Source organism: Castor canadensis, chromosome X (genome assembly GCF_047511655.1).
Source record: "Castor canadensis chromosome X, mCasCan1.hap1v2, whole genome shotgun sequence".
Taxonomy (NCBI): domain Eukaryota; kingdom Metazoa; phylum Chordata; class Mammalia; order Rodentia; family Castoridae; genus Castor; species Castor canadensis.
The window spans coordinates 91,891,999-91,909,328 of NC_133405.1; the positions used below are offsets into that span (position 1 = coordinate 91,891,999).

General features: G+C 46.9%; 2 protein-coding genes across 2 annotated transcripts in view; both read left to right on the forward strand.

Annotated features, from left to right (window-relative positions):
- Nucleotides 1-1,786: 1,786 nt before the first annotated feature.
- Nucleotides 1,787-9,052, forward strand: Tspyl2 (TSPY like 2). Its single transcript, XM_020152432.2, has 7 exons — nucleotides 1,787-2,727; nucleotides 4,029-4,106; nucleotides 4,212-4,323; nucleotides 4,405-4,550; nucleotides 4,675-4,769; nucleotides 5,042-5,730; nucleotides 8,318-9,052. The coding sequence occupies exons 1-7, from the start codon at nucleotides 1,927-1,929 to the stop codon at nucleotides 8,446-8,448; spliced, it is 2,052 nt and encodes a 683-aa protein (XP_020008021.2). The 5' UTR covers nucleotides 1,787-1,926; the 3' UTR covers nucleotides 8,449-9,052.
- Nucleotides 9,053-13,508: 4,456 nt separating this feature from the next.
- Kantr (KANTR integral membrane protein) overlaps nucleotides 13,509-17,330 on the forward strand; it is a 29,945-nt gene continuing 26,123 nt past the window's right edge. The window contains exons 1-2 of the mRNA XM_074063272.1: nucleotides 13,509-13,860; nucleotides 13,983-14,057. The gene's annotated coding sequence lies outside the window, so the exon portion shown is untranslated. The remainder of the gene's footprint in view (nucleotides 13,861-13,982; nucleotides 14,058-17,330) is intronic.

Sequence of the window (17,330 nt, forward strand, 5' to 3'; positions counted from 1 at the left end):
TCCCATCTTATAAGATTGCCCTCCCTTGGCCCAGGCTCTGAGCATGGAGAAGGGCAGGTTACTTGAGAAACCAATCTCCTCTCACAGTCTGGAGATGCAGTCCCCTTCCCTAAACTCAAAGAAGGTGCTCCTGAAATTAGACCACTATGAAGGTTGGGAAATGGGATTTGGAAGAACAAATGTGGGGGGTGGTGAAAGGGGTTAGAAAATGAACCCCACAAGGTAATGGCTTTTGGAGGAACTGCTCAGTCTGGGGAGCCCTTAAGAATCCACTGTACACAGCTAGGACTTTGGTCAGCTTTGACTAAAGTCAGAGGAAGGGATGCCACAGAGGGAAAAACCCCAGTCTGGGGATCCAGCCAGCCAGCTTACTCCCTGGGCACTCAATCAATTTACTATCTATTTATTTACTTATTCTCTCAGGTGCACAGAATTGAGCTGACCAGTTCTTGGCACATTATGTCATCATTGGTCCATGCAAGATCCTTTTATCTTTATTTTGTTCCGTTTTGTTCCTTCATCACACATCCCTGATCCCATCCTTCCCTACCTCATATAGGCACCCAATCTTCTGTACTTAATTTATGTCCTTCCAATCCACCGTTCATGTGTTTATTTACATATGTGTATCTGTGGAAAATATATGGTATTGTGTTTTAATTTACATAAACAGTATTGTACTATAAATCTTGTTGTTTCTTTTTTCACTCAACATTCTGTTTTTGAGAGATCTAGCCATGTTGCTGTACATAGATCTAATTCATTCTAATGGTCCATCTAAAACATGTATCACATCTTATCCATTCCCCTGGTGATGCGATAGGTTCCCTCTTATTATGCTACTACAAGGCTGCAATGGGCAGTTACCCATATCTCTCTTTAGGGACATCTCATTTAGAGGAAACAAACTCAGAGAGGAGCAGTGATTTTGTTAGTTACAGAGTAAGGGACCTACCCATGATGCGAGTTCTAGAACCATGGCCAAAACATCATCATGCTTCACCAAAGACCACCGGTCATTAAAAAAATAAAATATTAAGATACCATTAATAGCAGCATAAACTGAGGAAAGACCGGGAGAAGAAATAATTAATAGATGAAGAGAGAAAGTTCTAGAAGAGTCCAGCAAATGAGCTGAATCACAATCATTTTTATGACGCAGAGGAAGTTACTTCTTTGTGTGTGATTATTTCTAGAGCAATTTTTTAGTAATGGAAAAAGCCACGACAAAACCTGGCCCCAAACCAAAGACCTTGGGCACCTAAATTGCAGGGTGCCCTGAGGTGCTGCAGTGGAATTCATCCCAGGGTCTCAAGCAGGGAGTGGTAGAAAAGACAGATTTAAGAAGTGCGTAGTTGCTGGGCGATGGGGGGGAGGGAGAACGACAGCGAGGCTCTCAGATTTTATTTGAGCACATCCTGCTCAGTGCCTGCGTTTGTTTTTCGTCCTGTTTTTTGGTCTTCAGAACCACTGGTACTTTTCCCATTGGATAAAATGTTGCAAGAGTGAGGGAGAGGAGTTTCTTCCCTAGCTCTCCTCACAGCCAATAGCCCTGCAATTCTCCTCTCATCGCTAGGGTAGTCAGCCTGATGATTGGTGGGTCTGAGGGGAGCCAATCCGAAAGTGATGATGTGTAGTGTTGGCAAGCGGATTGCGTGAGAGCGGGCAGGGGTCGAGGGAACGCGAGCGCCTCCACGATGGCCAGCAGCCAATAGGGAGGCAGAGCAGGCCCTTGCGTCAAGGAATGGGCGGGGCCTCGACGATTGGCGCGGAGGGAGTAGGGCAGGCGCTGTGGGAGGGAACGTCAGAGCAAGGCGGCGAGCGGAGCTGGTCGCGTGAGGTCTGGCGGCTCCACTTCAGGTGCGACTGGTAGCGAGTGCCGGGCCAAGAGCTAGTGTGATCCCCTGAGCTTTGAGTACGGTCACCATGGACCGCCCGGATGAGGGGCCTCCGGCGAAGACCCGCCGCCTGAGCAGCCCGGAGCCCCCTCAGCGCGACCCGCCGCCGCCCCCGCCCCCGCCGCCGCTCCTGCGACTGCCCCTGCCTCCACCCCAGCAGCGCCCGAGGCTCCGGGAGGAAACCGAGGCTGCACAGGTGCTGGCTGACATGAGGGGGGTGGGACTGGGGCCCACGCTGCCCCCACCGCCACCCTATGTCATTCTCGAGGAGGGGGGGATCCGCGCGTACTTCACCCTGGGTGCTGGGGGTCCCGGCTGGGATCCTGCGATCGAGTCAGGGTACGGGGAGGCGCCCCCTCCAACAGGGAGCCTGGAAACACTCCCCCCTTCCGAATCCTCTGGGGGAAGCCTAGAAATTGACTTCCAGGTTGCAGAGTCCAGCAGCCTTGCTGGAGAGAAGGCCCTAGAAACCTGTAGCTCAGTAGGGTGGGGGCCCCAGGTGTTAGTTGGTCCAAAGAGGAAGGAAGAGGCTGTCATCCTAGTGGAAGATGAGGATGAGAATGTAAAGGAAAGTGTGAGGAGGAGGAGGAGGAGGCGGAGGAGGAGGAAGCAGAGGAAGGTAAAGAAGGAAAGCAAAGAGAGGAATGCCCAGAGGATGGAAAGCATCCTGCAGGCACTGGAGAGCATTCAAATGGACCTGGAGGCGGTGAACATCAAAGCAGGCAAGGCCTTCCTGCGTCTCAAGCGCAAGTTCATTCAGATGAGAAGACCTTTTCTGGAACGCAGAGACCTCATCATCCAGCATATCCCAGGCTTCTGGGTCAAAGCAGTATCCTTCTCATCGGTGCTCATGGGCCAGAGGCCCATGACAGAAAGGGGGAGGTAGGGGAGGGGCAGAAAGGGTGTGGGGGAGGGACTGAGATGGGTAGATACCCGTATCAGAAGACTCACTAGACTGGGTGAAAGAAGGATGGAAGGAAGAGGGCAAAACAGCAGAGACGCTGGGCTGTAGATGATGAAGGAGGAGTGGGCACACAGCGTAAATGGGAAAAAGGGGAGAGGAGGAGCATAACAATAACAACAAAAGGATTATAGACAGTGAAATGGGGAGTGTAGTAGAGGGGACACACAGCAGAAAAACTGGACCAAAGGTGGTAAAAGGAGGAGGGGAGAGGCATACAGATGATGAACTGACTCAGAGACAGTAAAGAAGGAAAAGGGTACATAATGAAGGAACTGCCCAGAAAGGGTGCTTAAGCCACACAGGGCTCTGCAAGCCTCGGTTTCTGCTTAGATTTCTGGAGACCCTATTCTGGCTGGAGTGTCCTGCCTAGAGGAGAGGGGGCTAGAGAGGAGCTGGAGCCCCTGAAGGGCCAGGAGAGAGAATACGGACATGGAGATCAAGAGATTAAATGAGGGAAAGGGGAGAATAGGAAAAATCCCATTCACTGTTGGTGACTGATAGGCTCATCCCTGGGCAATATATGTAAATACATGTAACAAGTTAGGAACACATGGGTTTTAACATCTTAACAGACTTACATGGATATTGACCTTTGGCACCCAGAACATCACAAGATCTCAGGCCCTCAGCACACAGCGACACAGTATCATGTACACATAAGACTTCCACATCCATCCCAGTATACGTGGCCAAAAGTGCTCTGCACACAGACCCTCAAAGCCATTCATACAACATCATGTGGACACAGAACCTCAACACCCACATATACAACCATCATATGACCACAGGCCTTAGCAACCAAATACAGCATCACTTGGACACAGGCCTCAGCACCTAGACACATAGTGTTTTGTGAACACAAGCCCCCAGCTCCCAGAGACAAAGATCTAGATCCTCAGCACCCAGACACTGCAAATATGAACTATGGCAAGGGTACCTAACACTGAGGTTTAACATTGTATAAACACAGGCTCTCACCACATAGACTTTATTCATAGGAATAAAAGTATGGGTCATATCACATGACCCACTTGCCCCATGCACATCAGATGAACACAGAAGGAATTCTCCTGGTGCAGTCTCTCTTTGGCCCTGCCCTGCCTGGTCTTCCCTTTCTCCATCTCACTGAATAGTTAATCCTTGACCTAAACTGCTCCACTCATCAGTTCCTCAACCACCCCAGAATTTCAATCTTGATCAACCAACGTGATGAAGACATTTTCCGCTACTTGACCAATCTTCAGGTCAGGCCGAAGAGGAAGGCCAAGGAATCTGGTCCTTAGAGGTGAGGGGGAGGTGGGAGGGACCATGAAGGGGACAGATACCACCATTACCCCTACCCTGAGCAGGTACAGGATCTCAGACATATCTCCATGGGGTACAAAATGAAGCTGTACTTCCAGACAAACCCATACTTTACAAACATGGTGATAGTCAAGGAGTTCCAACGCAACCGCTCGGGTAAGTGGCAGTCCCAGGGTAAATCCATGGCCCCCATCTATCCTTTTCCACTCCCCTTTCAATGGCCTCCTCTCTTCCTAGGCCGGCTGGTGTCTCACTCCACCCCAATCCGCTGGCACCGCGGCCAGGAACCCCAGGCCCATAATCGCAGGAACCAGGACGCCAGTCACAGCTTCTTTAGCTGGTTCTCAAACCACAGCCTCCCAGAGGCTGACAGGATTGCTGAGGTGAGGTCCCTCCTGGCCAAAGAAGGCCTTGCTAGGTCTAACCCTGGGTGCCCGGTGGATTGGGAGTAGGGTCTAGGGCTTTTACTCATAGCTCTGTTCTGTCTTCTCCCTTCTTTTTCAATAGATTATCAAGAACGACCTGTGGGTTAATCCTCTGCGCTACTACATGAGAGAAGGGGGCTATAGGGCAAACAGAAAAAAACAAGAAGAGAAGGAAAGGTAATGGGGGAATCTGGTAGCTGAGACTTGGTTTGTTGGAGATGGGGCAGAGACTCGGCTAGTGTCACACAAGGGACCTTTATGATAATCCAGTGCAATGGTTTATAAGTAAATATTGATGCCAGGAAGTGGCCTAAGGTTACACAGTCAAGGACACCAATGGGACTCTCCCCTCCATAGCCTCATCTCTAGGATAACTTATAGCTTACTTACCATCTTTCAGTGTCTTCCCCTCCCGCTAACTCTATACTCAGCCCCAAACTTCCCTACAGTAAAGCCAGGAATGAATATGAAATGGTGATCATGGAAGATGCTCATGACTATTATGGCATGGAAGACATTCTCAGCGAGATCTCAGACATTGATGAGACCACCGACAATGAGACCATTTATGACATCAAGATCTCTGACTTCATGGAGACCACTGACTACTTTGAGACCACTGACAATGAGATAACTGACATCAATGAGAGTCTGTGTGACAGTGAGAACCCTGACCTCAATGAAGGCCCCAACAATGAGACCACTGACGAGAGCACTGATGATGAAACCACTGACGAGAATGCCAATGACAATGAGAGTCCTGTTAACAACAGTGAGAACCTGGAAAACAGGAACACCTATGACAATGAGAATGGTGATGGTGACAATAAAAACCTGGAAGGTAGCCACCAGGGCAGCAATGGCAACAACGAAGACAGCAGTGATAGTGACAATGGAGATGAAGGCAGTGATGATGAAGATAATGATGGCAATGAAGGCGACAACGAGGGCAGTGATGATGATGGCAATGAGGGTGACAATGAGGGAAGTGATGATGATGATAGAGACATTGACTACTACAAGAATGACATTGAGGTCTTTGACAAGGATCTGGATAACAGCACCAACCAGGATGACTATGAAGATGAGGTAGAGATCATCTCTGAAGAATCAGAGGAGGAGGAAGGCAGTGAAGAAGGTGAGCTAGATTCCTCTTATCTTTCCTCTCCCTTCTCTCAGAGAAATCCTGGTACAAGGTATCCAGACTTGAACAGAGTCTGTTCTTTGGAGAAAGCAAAAAAGTATTTTGTGCAACTTTTTAAACAATAGAAGGTCAGAAAACATTTAACATATAAATGTAACAAAACCAAAGAAACAGTGCTAAATTCTAGGTGATGGGTAAGTAGGCTGTAACAGAATAAAAGAAAAATGAGCAAAGAGACAAGAAACAGTGGGTGGGAAACTAAAAAGAACAATTGTTCTCTCTTTCTGTCTCTCTCTCTCTCTCTCCCTCTCCCTCCCCCTCCCTCCCTCCCTCCCTTCCTCCCTTCCTCCCTCCCTCCCACCCCCCCAAGCACACAGACATGCACATGCACACATGGAAAAGAAGTTGCAAACAAATTGCAATTTAGCACACTCTGTACTCAGTCCTGGCCTTCTGGGATCTCCCAGACTTCTTTGGGAGTCTGGGGATGAGGTGTGCAGCATGCTCTGTGAACCCAGAGGATGAAGCAACTAATTCCATCTCGAGTAGGGAAGGAGCAGAGAGCAAGCTAGAAAAAAGTGACATTTTAATTGGAAGCTGTATTCCCACTGAGGAGCATTGAGGAGCCTTCTCCATGGAATGAATATTGTGAACAAGGACCTGGAAGGGTGAAAATGCATGGTATGTTTGGCAAGGTTTCCAAAATTATCTGAGGATCCTTCACCAGTTCTGAAAGGTGCTTCTCAGTGTTAGGGAAATACTGCATACATTAATTTTCTCTTAAAAGTTCTGAAAATCCTGCCATAAAAACACCCTATTTCAGTTTACAGAACCCTGAATTTCCCAAACTTCTTGACCACAGAAGCCATTGTGCACTGCTCACCAAAAAACGAATACTTTTGGAGTATTCAAGTATTCAATACTTTTGGAGGGCTCAAGTGCTAGAGCACCTTTCTAGTAAGTGTGAGGCCCTGAATTCAAACCTCAATACCACCAAAAAAAAGAAAGAATGTATTTGAGGAAATGCTGAGGAAGGGTTGCACATGGGTGGGGGTCTGTTGAGGGAGAAGACAATATTTTGGTTGGCTCCCCAGGTTTGTTTCTGGCCTGGAAGTCTGGTGAAAAGAGCTATTTGACCCGGGCTATAGACAGACAGAGGAGAGGTGGACTTCTGGGGGAGGTGAAAGGGGCAGGAAGACCAATCATTCCTGGAGGTTTGGCCCGGGGTCCCCAACAAACTTCCACTGAGGGAAGAGGCAGGGAATCAAGGAGAAAGGCATTGAATGAGTGAATAGCCTCAATCTAGACATAGTGCAGGTAGGGTAGGGAAACTTAGAGAATTGTCAGTCCTCTTCCCCTCACACCTGATGGCATCTCTTCTCTCCAAGAATGGGGGGCAGAGCTGTCTGTCTGCCCAACCTGGGATGGGAGGGGGTAGGGAATTAAGCTGTAGAAGACAGACTTGGGCCTGTATGGATGACACTGATCAAGGGAAGAAAGTGAGAGAACTGCCTGGGGATGAATAGAAGGTTTATTCAGCTGAAGTTGGAGCTCAGGAAGAGACACACATTGAGGAATTGGGTCGGGGGAGCTATTTCAGAGATGTATCAATTTTGATAGGACAGATACAAGAAATCCACCTTGCCTTCCTGCCTCTCTCCCATTCCCCCTCACCCTGTGGGCTTGAGTGTACACACACACACACACACGGCTGCTCTTTCCAAGCAGAGGCATTTGGCAAGTGGTCCTAGGCCCTTAGAAGACACACACACACACACACACACACACACACACACACACACACCTGCTCTTTCCAGGCATTTGGCAAGTGGTCCTAGGCCCTTAGAAGACACACACACACACACACACACACACACACACACACACACACCTGCTCTTTCCAGGCATTTGGCAAGTGGTCCTAGGCCCTTAGAAGACACACACACAAACACACACACACACACACACACACACACACACACACACCTGCTCTTTCCAGGCATTTGGCAAGTGGTCCTAGGCCCTTAGAAGACACACACACACACACACACACACCTGCTCTTTCCAGGCATTTGGCAAGTGGTCCTAGGCCCTTAGAAGACACACACACACACACACACACACCTGCTCTTTCCAGGCATTTGGCAAGTGGTCCTAGGCCCTTAGAAGACACACACACACACACACACACACACACACACACACACACACACACCTGCTCTTTCCAGGCATTTGGCAAGTGGTCCTAGGCCCTTAGAAGACACACACACACACACACACACACACACCTGCTCTTTCCAGGCATTTGGCAAGTGGTCCTAGGCCCTTAGAAGACACACACACACACACACCTGCTCTTTCCAGGCATTTGGCAAGTGGTCCTAGGCCCTTAGAAGACACACACACACACACACACACACACACACACACACACACCTCTGCTCTTTCCAGGCATTTGGCAAGTGGTCCTAGGCCCTTAAAAGCCTTGGGTATGTATTCTGCTCCCTTTTTGAGTGACACCTACCCAGCCCTTCTAACCACCATCCTTCATTTCCTGTCCTTGCCTCTCTTCCCTTCGCAGAGAGTGAGCAAGGTGAGCACAGCTATGAGGAGGAAGAAAGCGAAGTCGACTCAGAAGACTCAGAAATCGAGGAGGTGCTGCAGTTCCCAAAGTCTTGGGCCAACCCTGGGAAGTGGGAAAAAACCGGATAAACATCTTACCCTTTTGGGGGGTCTCTTCTCTGTATCCCCCGGCCCCTGCCCCATTTGCCCGCCCCTCAGCTAGGGCCATGCGGCCCCACATTGCACTTCTGGGGGGTTACCGACTTCATACACGGGTTTAAAGTTTATTTTTATGGTTTAGTAATTGCAGAGTTCTTATTTTGGGAGGAGGAAAGGGGGAATTCCCCTTTTTTTGGCCCTCCCCACTCCCCGCAGGCTTCTGTGTGCTGCTAAATGTATTTATTGTGATGCCTTGGTCAGGGCCCCAATAGCCCTCTTCTCCACATCAGTGTTGGTCCCAGCCCTTCTCTCCGTGCAGTATGAAGTGGACACCCTGATCCCGAAGCCAGGAGGGCCGCTGTGGCCTTCGTCGCAGCTGCACAGTGGCCTTGGAGGCTTTGCTGCCATCTTGTTCTCCCAAGTCTCTCTTTTCTCTCTCTCTCCAACCCTCTCTTTTTCCCGCGTGCCCGCTAGCCCGCTTCGGTATCTATGCAAGGCTACTTCGCCATTGCAGTATTCCTGTTCCCCTCCCCCAGAAGTTCCTCCTCTTTCCCTGTTGAACCCTGCTGATCCTAATAAAACTGAGCAAATTTAAGGTCCGTTTTGAGTCTTTTGTCCGCCCCAGTGCGCTGTCCCTAGCGGCCAGTCCCCCCAACAGGCCAGCACGAATCGACCTGGCCTATGCAACCGCCTGCAAGATAGAGCCGGCTGGGGGAGGGCAGGGGCGGGTGCCGCTGGGCGAGCTCTGCGGACGCAGAGGCGTTGCGTCAAACTAATGCGGACCATCCTAGCCAATAACCGGGTGAAGCTGAGGTAGCCCCTCCTGCTCCCGGAGGCCGCAATAGACCCAGGCAGGTAGCAAAGAGCTTCCCACGCCTTTCCCCTTGGCGCACGCGCACACAGACTCCCTGTACCCTAGAACATCAATTTATTTGGTGATTCATCTTTTCATTTATAGTGCGTCAAACCTTTCTTCAGCTGTGAGCGGAATGTGGGGGAGCCGGAGGAATCCATTTTTCTCGTTCGCATGTAGTAAAAAGAAAAAGTCACTACACTGATCTGGCTCTCTCTTGTTTTAGGGAGGGGCTGCAAGTTCCCTGGAGCTGGGCCCAGGGAGTGAAGGCAGGAGAAAAGATGGCTAATGCGGAAGAGTTTGCATAGAAATAAAGGGAAAACAAAGGGAAATTACTCTGTAGCTGTGTGACAGGATAGAAAGGTCCGGAGCTGGGCATCTGAAAGGCAGACTTTCTTTAGGAGACTTTGGAAACGCTGAGCTGTATAACATTTTGAATACAGTAACTTTATTTCAGTGGATACCAGAAATACTTACGAGATTCGTTCTGAATCATAATGATGACTTTTATACATGCATCGGGTGGGTCTTTTACAATGAATCTCCCGAACTTTCCATCCAACGCCTGTATTTCGCAGGAATAAAGATTTGCGGTTGAGAGGATGCCCTCTGCTGGCTGCTTGGAGAATGGATGGGAGGGAGGAAGAGCAATGAGAAAGTGGAAGTTATCTATACTTCAGGTAAAAGTGACATGATGGGGACTTATTTGGGAGTCTTTTTAAAGAAGTTTTAAATTCAGAAGTTTTAGATTTAAGAAATATTGCAAAGGTGATACTGAAAAATTTTGAATACCTCACAGCCAGCTTCCATTTTTAACATTTTACATTAGTCACAGTGAACCAGTATCAGCACATTATGATTAACCAAAGTCCATACTTTATTCAGTTTTCCTTAGTGTTAACTTATGGTCGTTTTTCTGTCCTAGGATTCTATCTAGAATTCTACACTCCATTAGTCGTCATGTCTCCTCAGGTTCCTCTTGGCTATGACACTTTCCCAGACTTGTCTTGTTTTTGATGACCTGGAGTCATCAACATTTGAGGAGTACTGGTCAGGCCTTTTGTAGAACATTCCTTGACTGGGAATTGTCTGATGTTTTTCTATTGGCTAAATGGGGCTGTAGGTTTGGGGGAAGAAGACCATAGGAGTAAAATGCCATTCTCTTCACATCATGGCACAAGGTACATAGTATGAATATGAATATGACTTACCACTGTTGATGTTAACTTTGATCACCTGGCTGAGGTAGTGGCTGTGAGGTTTCCTACTCTAAAGTTACTCCATTTCCCCTCTTTCCATGCTGTACTCTTTGGAAAGAAGCCACTGAATGGAGCACATGCTTAAGGAATGGAAAAACTTACGCTGCACTTTCTTGAGAGGAAAGTACATAATTTAACTGGAATTCATCTGCGTGAGAAATATGTAAATTCCATAAGAGCTTTTAAGATACTGGAACTGACAGGCTTTGATGCCTCAGGTTCTGACATTGACTCACCTTGTCAGAGATGGGTAGAGAAGACTGAGGCTTAGAAAGGGAGAACCTCTTAGCCAGACACAGTGGTACACATCTGTAGTCCCAGCTACATGGGAAGCTGAGGTAGGAGGAACCTACCTGGTAGAAGTCAACTTGTCAACAGAATCACAGCCAGTCTGAGAGGTAGCCAGCCTGGTTACTCTTGCCTCAGTCTGTCCTAACTGGCAACATGACTCCCTCATCCGTTTAGAGGGCCTTAGGTTTCCCATCCACCATCTTATGCTAATGGTGCTGGGAGATCAGCCCAAGGCAAGCATCCTGCCTAAGGTTTGTCTGGATTTCACCATGTTCTTCCCTGATTCCTTACCCTCCCCCAGTTAAATCCCCAGCCCCACATCCTGGCATTTGAGACTCCTCTTCAACCACACTGTCAAAGATGGCTCTGGTCTGCAGAGGCACTCTGAGGAGCCAATTATGGGATTCTAATAAAGCTGACCGGCTTGCTCACGTCCTGGGCTGAGCCATGAGAGAAAGTTCTTTGCACAGGGTGGCATCTTGTGTCTTGTGATCTCACTCCTCAGTCTGGACCTCCAAAAAGAAAGGCTGTTCTAGAAGGTCTTTAAGGTTACAACTAGCACCAAAATATAGTATTCACTGAAGATCAGAGAAGATAGGCCCCATTTGCTGGGACTATAAACAGAAACCAGGAAGAGGATAAGTAGTCAAAGACATCATATGTCCTGGGGCAGGTTCCCATGCTGAAACTACTTGTCTTTGTATCCTTCACAGTTACACCCCTCTGCAACAACGGGTCCTGATCCTGGGTGTGAGGTTCCCTGGATCTCCAGGGCCAGAGCTTTAAAGTGCCACCTACTTCTGTGGACAGAATCAGATTGGCAGAGACGAAACTAGATTCAGGAATGTCCCTAATTCTCAGGAGACCAAAAGGGCCAGCACTAGCCCTCTAATTGGGGAGAAATCTTATTATTCATTCAGGAAACACTCATTGAGTCCCTACTATGTGCCTCATATTAGACTGGTGCTAGGGATACAGTAAGGAAACAAGAAAACTCAGAGTCCAATTTTTTGTGCCATGGACCTCTTTGGTAACCTAGTGAAGCCTAAGGGCCTTTCATCAGAAAAAACCCTTTTAAATGCATAAAATAAAATGTCTAGAATTACAAAAGAATGATTACGTTGAAATCCTTATTAATATATGTTACCAGGACTATAAAAGGGAAAAACTTTTGGTATAACCAGCTTTCATGCTGGCCCGTTTACTCTGCTTGCTATTCAAACTGGTATCTCTGTGTGTCTGTCTCTCTGTCTCTCCCTCCCTCTCTCCATGCTGTAGAGTCCAAGGTTAAAACTCTTTACTCTTCAATTAAACCAGGAAATCTTCTCCCCCTTACCTCTCTCTGACCACCAGACATACAGCTTCAGAGAGTTGATGCCAGAAAACTGGGAGAACCAAGAACAGCACCTATTGTGAGACATGCATTTTGTCACGTCCTGGGATTGAGCCTCTGAAATCTCCCTTACAAAGCGGACATTTTCTCTCAGAAGGCACTTGACAGAACTTTGAGAGGTTGACTCTCCCTGTCTTTCTCTTTTTCTGACCAATAATAGGCCTTATTTCCTCAAAACCCTGCTCTTTGTTATTTGTAAATTGACCAGGGGAGCAGCTTTCTGGTAACAAGTATGGAAAAAGCAAATATGTGCTATATTAATTTATGTGCTCCCTCATTAATCCATTAAATCATAAGGTCTTATGGAGGGTTTAATGACTGTCATGATTTTAAAACACCGATTGCATATTTCAGCAATCATATTTCAAGAGACCTGAAACATCTGTAATATAATGTGAAAACCTCTGGTTTCTATTGGAGACAGTCACCAATATTACTATGATTACAAACATGGCTAGTTACACTCTTTCTTTCTTTCTTTCTTTTTTTTTTTTTTGCAGTATTGGGGTTTGAACGTAGGGCCTCATGCTTGCTAGGCAGGTGCTTTACCACTTGAGCCACTCCATCAGCCCAAAGGCTAGTTACACTCTGTATTGAAAAAAATGCTAAATTTTACTTACCAGAGAGGGAAAATAAAAATGTAAATTTATTCCTATCCAAATATGTGGGACCCTCCAAACCGTCCAGCTTTCCTTTGGAAGACAGAAGCCTGGGTTTTATTCTGGGTAATAACTGGGTGACTTCAAGTCACTCAGTTTGTCTCTCACGGTCATAGTTTCCTCTGCCTACACATTGGGAAAGGCAAGAATTTAGGGCAGGAGATGTTAACTATTTAGGACTCTAAGTGATTAATTTATGTTCTCTCATTTAATCTTCACAAGATTGTGAGAAAAAATTAAGTATCTTTCCATTTCAGAGATTGATAAACTGAGGCTCCTTGCGTGGTTAGCACTTGACCAGTGTCTCGGTAAGTAGCAGGTGCTGCCGGGTGACGTGCCATATCTCCATGACCACTTTAACCTCCATGAATGGAATCAGGAACAACGTTCAACTGGAGAGAAACCTGTCTCCAAAACCCCTGCAAGTGGGTGTGCAGCTATGGGAAACGGAGCAGAGTCGTGTCTCTTGGCAGAGCAGTGGAAGAGCAAGGTGCTTACGGAGGGTAAGACGTCAAGAAGTCGTAGATTTCTGGTCAGCGACTCGCACCTGGCCTAGCCAGGGACTTGGCACCTATGCGTTCCCAATTAACCCGGGGAAGGCAGGTTGAATGGACCTGCAAAGGGGAATGACGAGCGCTCCTTTCCTAGCCAATCCTATCAACGGGTGGGCTTGGCACATAAGCCAATCAAAGACCCCCAAGGGGGCGGAGTTTTCGTCAGCTTGGATCCGGGTCCGGGAGGTAAAAATAAAATGTTTCCGTCTCCAGCCAATCCCAGGGAAGGCAGGAGGGCGCGCTCCAATGGGAGCGAGGAGCCATAGGTAGCGGTGGAGGCCCCTGACCCCGCTTGTGCTCCAGTGAGCTGGAGGGAAAGGGACCAGTGTATTTGCTACATCCTGCTGCGGGCCCCGGGCGAGGCAGCGGTGGCGCGGACGCCTGGAGGTATCCGGTGAGAAGCCATAAATATGGGACGGTGGGAGGAGTGGCGGGGGTGGGGGGGTGAGAGCCGGCCCAGAACGCGTGAGGGGTGGGGCCTGGCGCGCTTTTACCTGGGCGGCCTCTCAACCGTAGGTCCGCAGGTGGCAGAGGATCGAGCCAGTAGCAAAGAGAAGGCGAGTGCTCCCGTGGCCTTCAGACAGCAACCAGGTGAGTACCATGCGGAGTCCACCACCATGCCCACCCTCCGCAGCTCCCTTCCCCAATCCCAGTCTCTTAGGAAATGATTATGTGCAGTTCTACTACTCACGTGATCGTCTGTGTGCCTCTGTCTCCATATCTCCCCCACGCACCACTTACCTCTTTCTCTCTCTGTCTCTCTCTCACATACTGGATATCCCTGATTCCTGACCCGACCAGTTAAAAGTAGCTATAAAACCCTGACTTCACCCATCTGGGCCTCAGTTTCATCATCTGTCAAATGGGGGTCTAATAATCTCTGCCTGAGACAATGCATGTGCATCACTTTGCCCAGCGCCCGGACCCTAGAAAAATTTTCAATAAATGATGACTGTCGTGATTGAAAAGAGTCTTGTCTCTCTTGGTCTGTCTTTGTTTTCCCCTGTCTGTCTTTGACCCTTCCACCACTGGATCTTTCTAAATGTTTGTGTAATTCTCTATTATTTTTCCTCTTTTAACCTGTTTCTTTCCCATCCCTAAAGAAGTTAGGGATGTACTGTTTAGAGCAATGAGAAGGCAGGGCATAAAATGGAACCTGGCCTTGGGCTGCTTCTGGTCTCATTGAGGACAGAACCCTCATTGGTTCCCAGCCTATTCTGTTAATCAGATAGAGACACCAAGGATGGGCTCTTCTTCATCGTATATGGTCACTACATTTTTGTCTTCTTGTCACATTCAGGCCCTCTGAAACTCACCTCAGACATCAGCAAACTCTACCCCCCCCCATCCTGGCTTTTGAATACTCCCTTCATTTTCTTGCTATACCTTGGTCATTCTGATACCTGTTGGACCCAACACTCTATTTTTATAATACCTATTTTAAAATGCCCCTTTCACTATTGTTAAATAAAGTACATAGAAAATAGACTCTATCTACATACATAATTCCCCCCACACCAATATAGTGCCCTAATTTTAATATAAGGGAGAAATAAAGGAAGACAATTTTATAATAAAACAATATGCATTTCAATATGTGAAGGCTGGGATATCCTCTAGAAGACATAATGATACTTAATCCCTGTGAATGTGACAGCTTACATGTGTGTTAGTGGTAACTCAGAAACCACAGGCAGGATGGACAGTTTTCCTAAATGATGAAGAATTCCTCATAAAGTTCCAAACAAAACAATGTGTAACCTTCCCTCAATCTATATGGTTGTTGAATTTCTGGAGAAGGCAGTATGAATTAAAATCCTTTATCTGTCTCCTCCAAGTCTCTCCAGCCTTATATTCCACCTATAATGGCCCCTTAATGTTACTTGGACACAGTAGACACATCTCCACCTAGGGGAAATACCAGACCTTTCCTGGCCCTTTTGTGGATCTTCTCCAAATATCCACAAGGCTCATGCCCTCACTTTCCTCAGTCCTCTACTTGGTTGTCATTTTGTCAGTGAGGTCCTTTTGACCATTAAAATTGCAGCTGTCCCTAACACTAACCCGGCTCTGTTTTTCCCAGAGTACTCTTCATCTTCTTACATAATGCAATCATGTGTTGTTTAACAACAGGGATATGTTCTGAGAAATGTGTCATTAGGCAATTTTGTCATTGTGCAAACATTATAGAGTGGCTACAAGGTCACTAGGTGATATAATTGGGGGAGGGGATACTGGGGTTTGTACTCAGGACTTGTGCTTGCTAGCCAGGTACTCTGCCACTTGACCCACAGTACCAGTCCTTTTTTTCTTGTTTGTTTTAGTTATTTTTCTTGCATTTTTGCTGAGGGCTGGTCTTGGACTGCAGTCCTCCTACCTATGCCCTGCATGTAGCTGGGACTACAGACACATATCACCACTGCCTAGCTTGTTCGTTGAGATGAGTACTCACAGACTTTTTCCCCAGACTGGCCTCAAACTGATCGCCTCGCAGTCTCCATCTCCCAAGGAGCTGGGATTACAGGTATGAGCCACTGTGCTCAACAGGTGATGTAATCTTATGGGACCACCGTCATATACACAAACCATTGGTAACTGAAATGTCATTACATAGTGCATAGCTATATGTTTTGCCTGTATTATATTTGTTATTTGTTGTCTGACTCGCCACTTAGTTGTAAACTCTACAAAAGAGCAGGAATTTTTGTCTTTTTTGCTCCCTTGCTAGAGTTCTGTTACTTGTAACAGTGCTTGGTACATAGTAGGCTTTCCCAATAAATGTTTGTTGAATGAATAAATAATGAATGAACAGATTGTTCACCATCATGATGGTCTGGTCGGACATTCTAAAGTTGCATGGAATGAGGTGCAATTCTTTGTTGTGTAGCGCTATCTTATGCACTGTAGGGTGTTGAGTGTCTCTGTTCTGTGCCCACTAAATGTCACTAATGATTTCCAATTATTGTGGCAATCACAAGTGCCCCAAAACACTTGTTGGCTGTCCACACCGAGAACCACTGCTTGAATAGTGATCTGGCTTTCCCCTGAACACTCTGCTCCCCCAGCAGCTACTCATGCCTCTCTTACCAGGAGACTGGGAGATGAAGGTAGATGTTCTTGCTTCTAATTGTCCTTTCCAGACATATTCTCTCCCTCCTTAACCCTTTTTTATTTGATTGTTTTTAGAAATTTTAAACTTTAAATTTTTTAAGTAATTTCAGAAGAGTTCACATATATCCTTCATTCAGCTTCCTTAAATGTTAAGAAATTATATAACTACAGTTAAGTATCAAAACTTAGAAAATAAAGGCTGTGGTGACACATGCCTATAATCCCAGCTAGCCAGGAGACAGAGATAAGAAGATTGTGGTTCAAGGCCAGCTCAGGCAAAAGTTAGCAAGACTGTCTTAAAAACAAGACAGGTGTGGTGCATGGCTGTAATCCCAGCTAATTGGGATGTGGAGGTAGGAGGCAAGGCTGGCCTAGGCAAAAGTAGGAGATCCTATCTGAAAAACAAACTAACAAAAAACAATAATGCAAATGAAGCCTATTGAAAGTATTCCAGGAATGGGGAGAAGGGAAAAAAGGAGAATGATGGAGGGGGTAAATTCAACTATGATATATTGTAAGAACTTTTGTAAATGTCACAGTGTACCTCTGGTACGACTATAGTTTTTTAAAAGAAAAAAGAAAAACAAAAAGGACGGGGGTAGAGCATTTGCTGAGACCCTGGATTCAATCTCTAGTATAACAATAAAAATAGAAAATTAACATTGGTACAGTACTACTAGCAAAAATACGAAACTTACATTTCATCAGTTTTTCTGCTAATAAGGTTTTTCTTCTAGGATCCACTCCCAGATC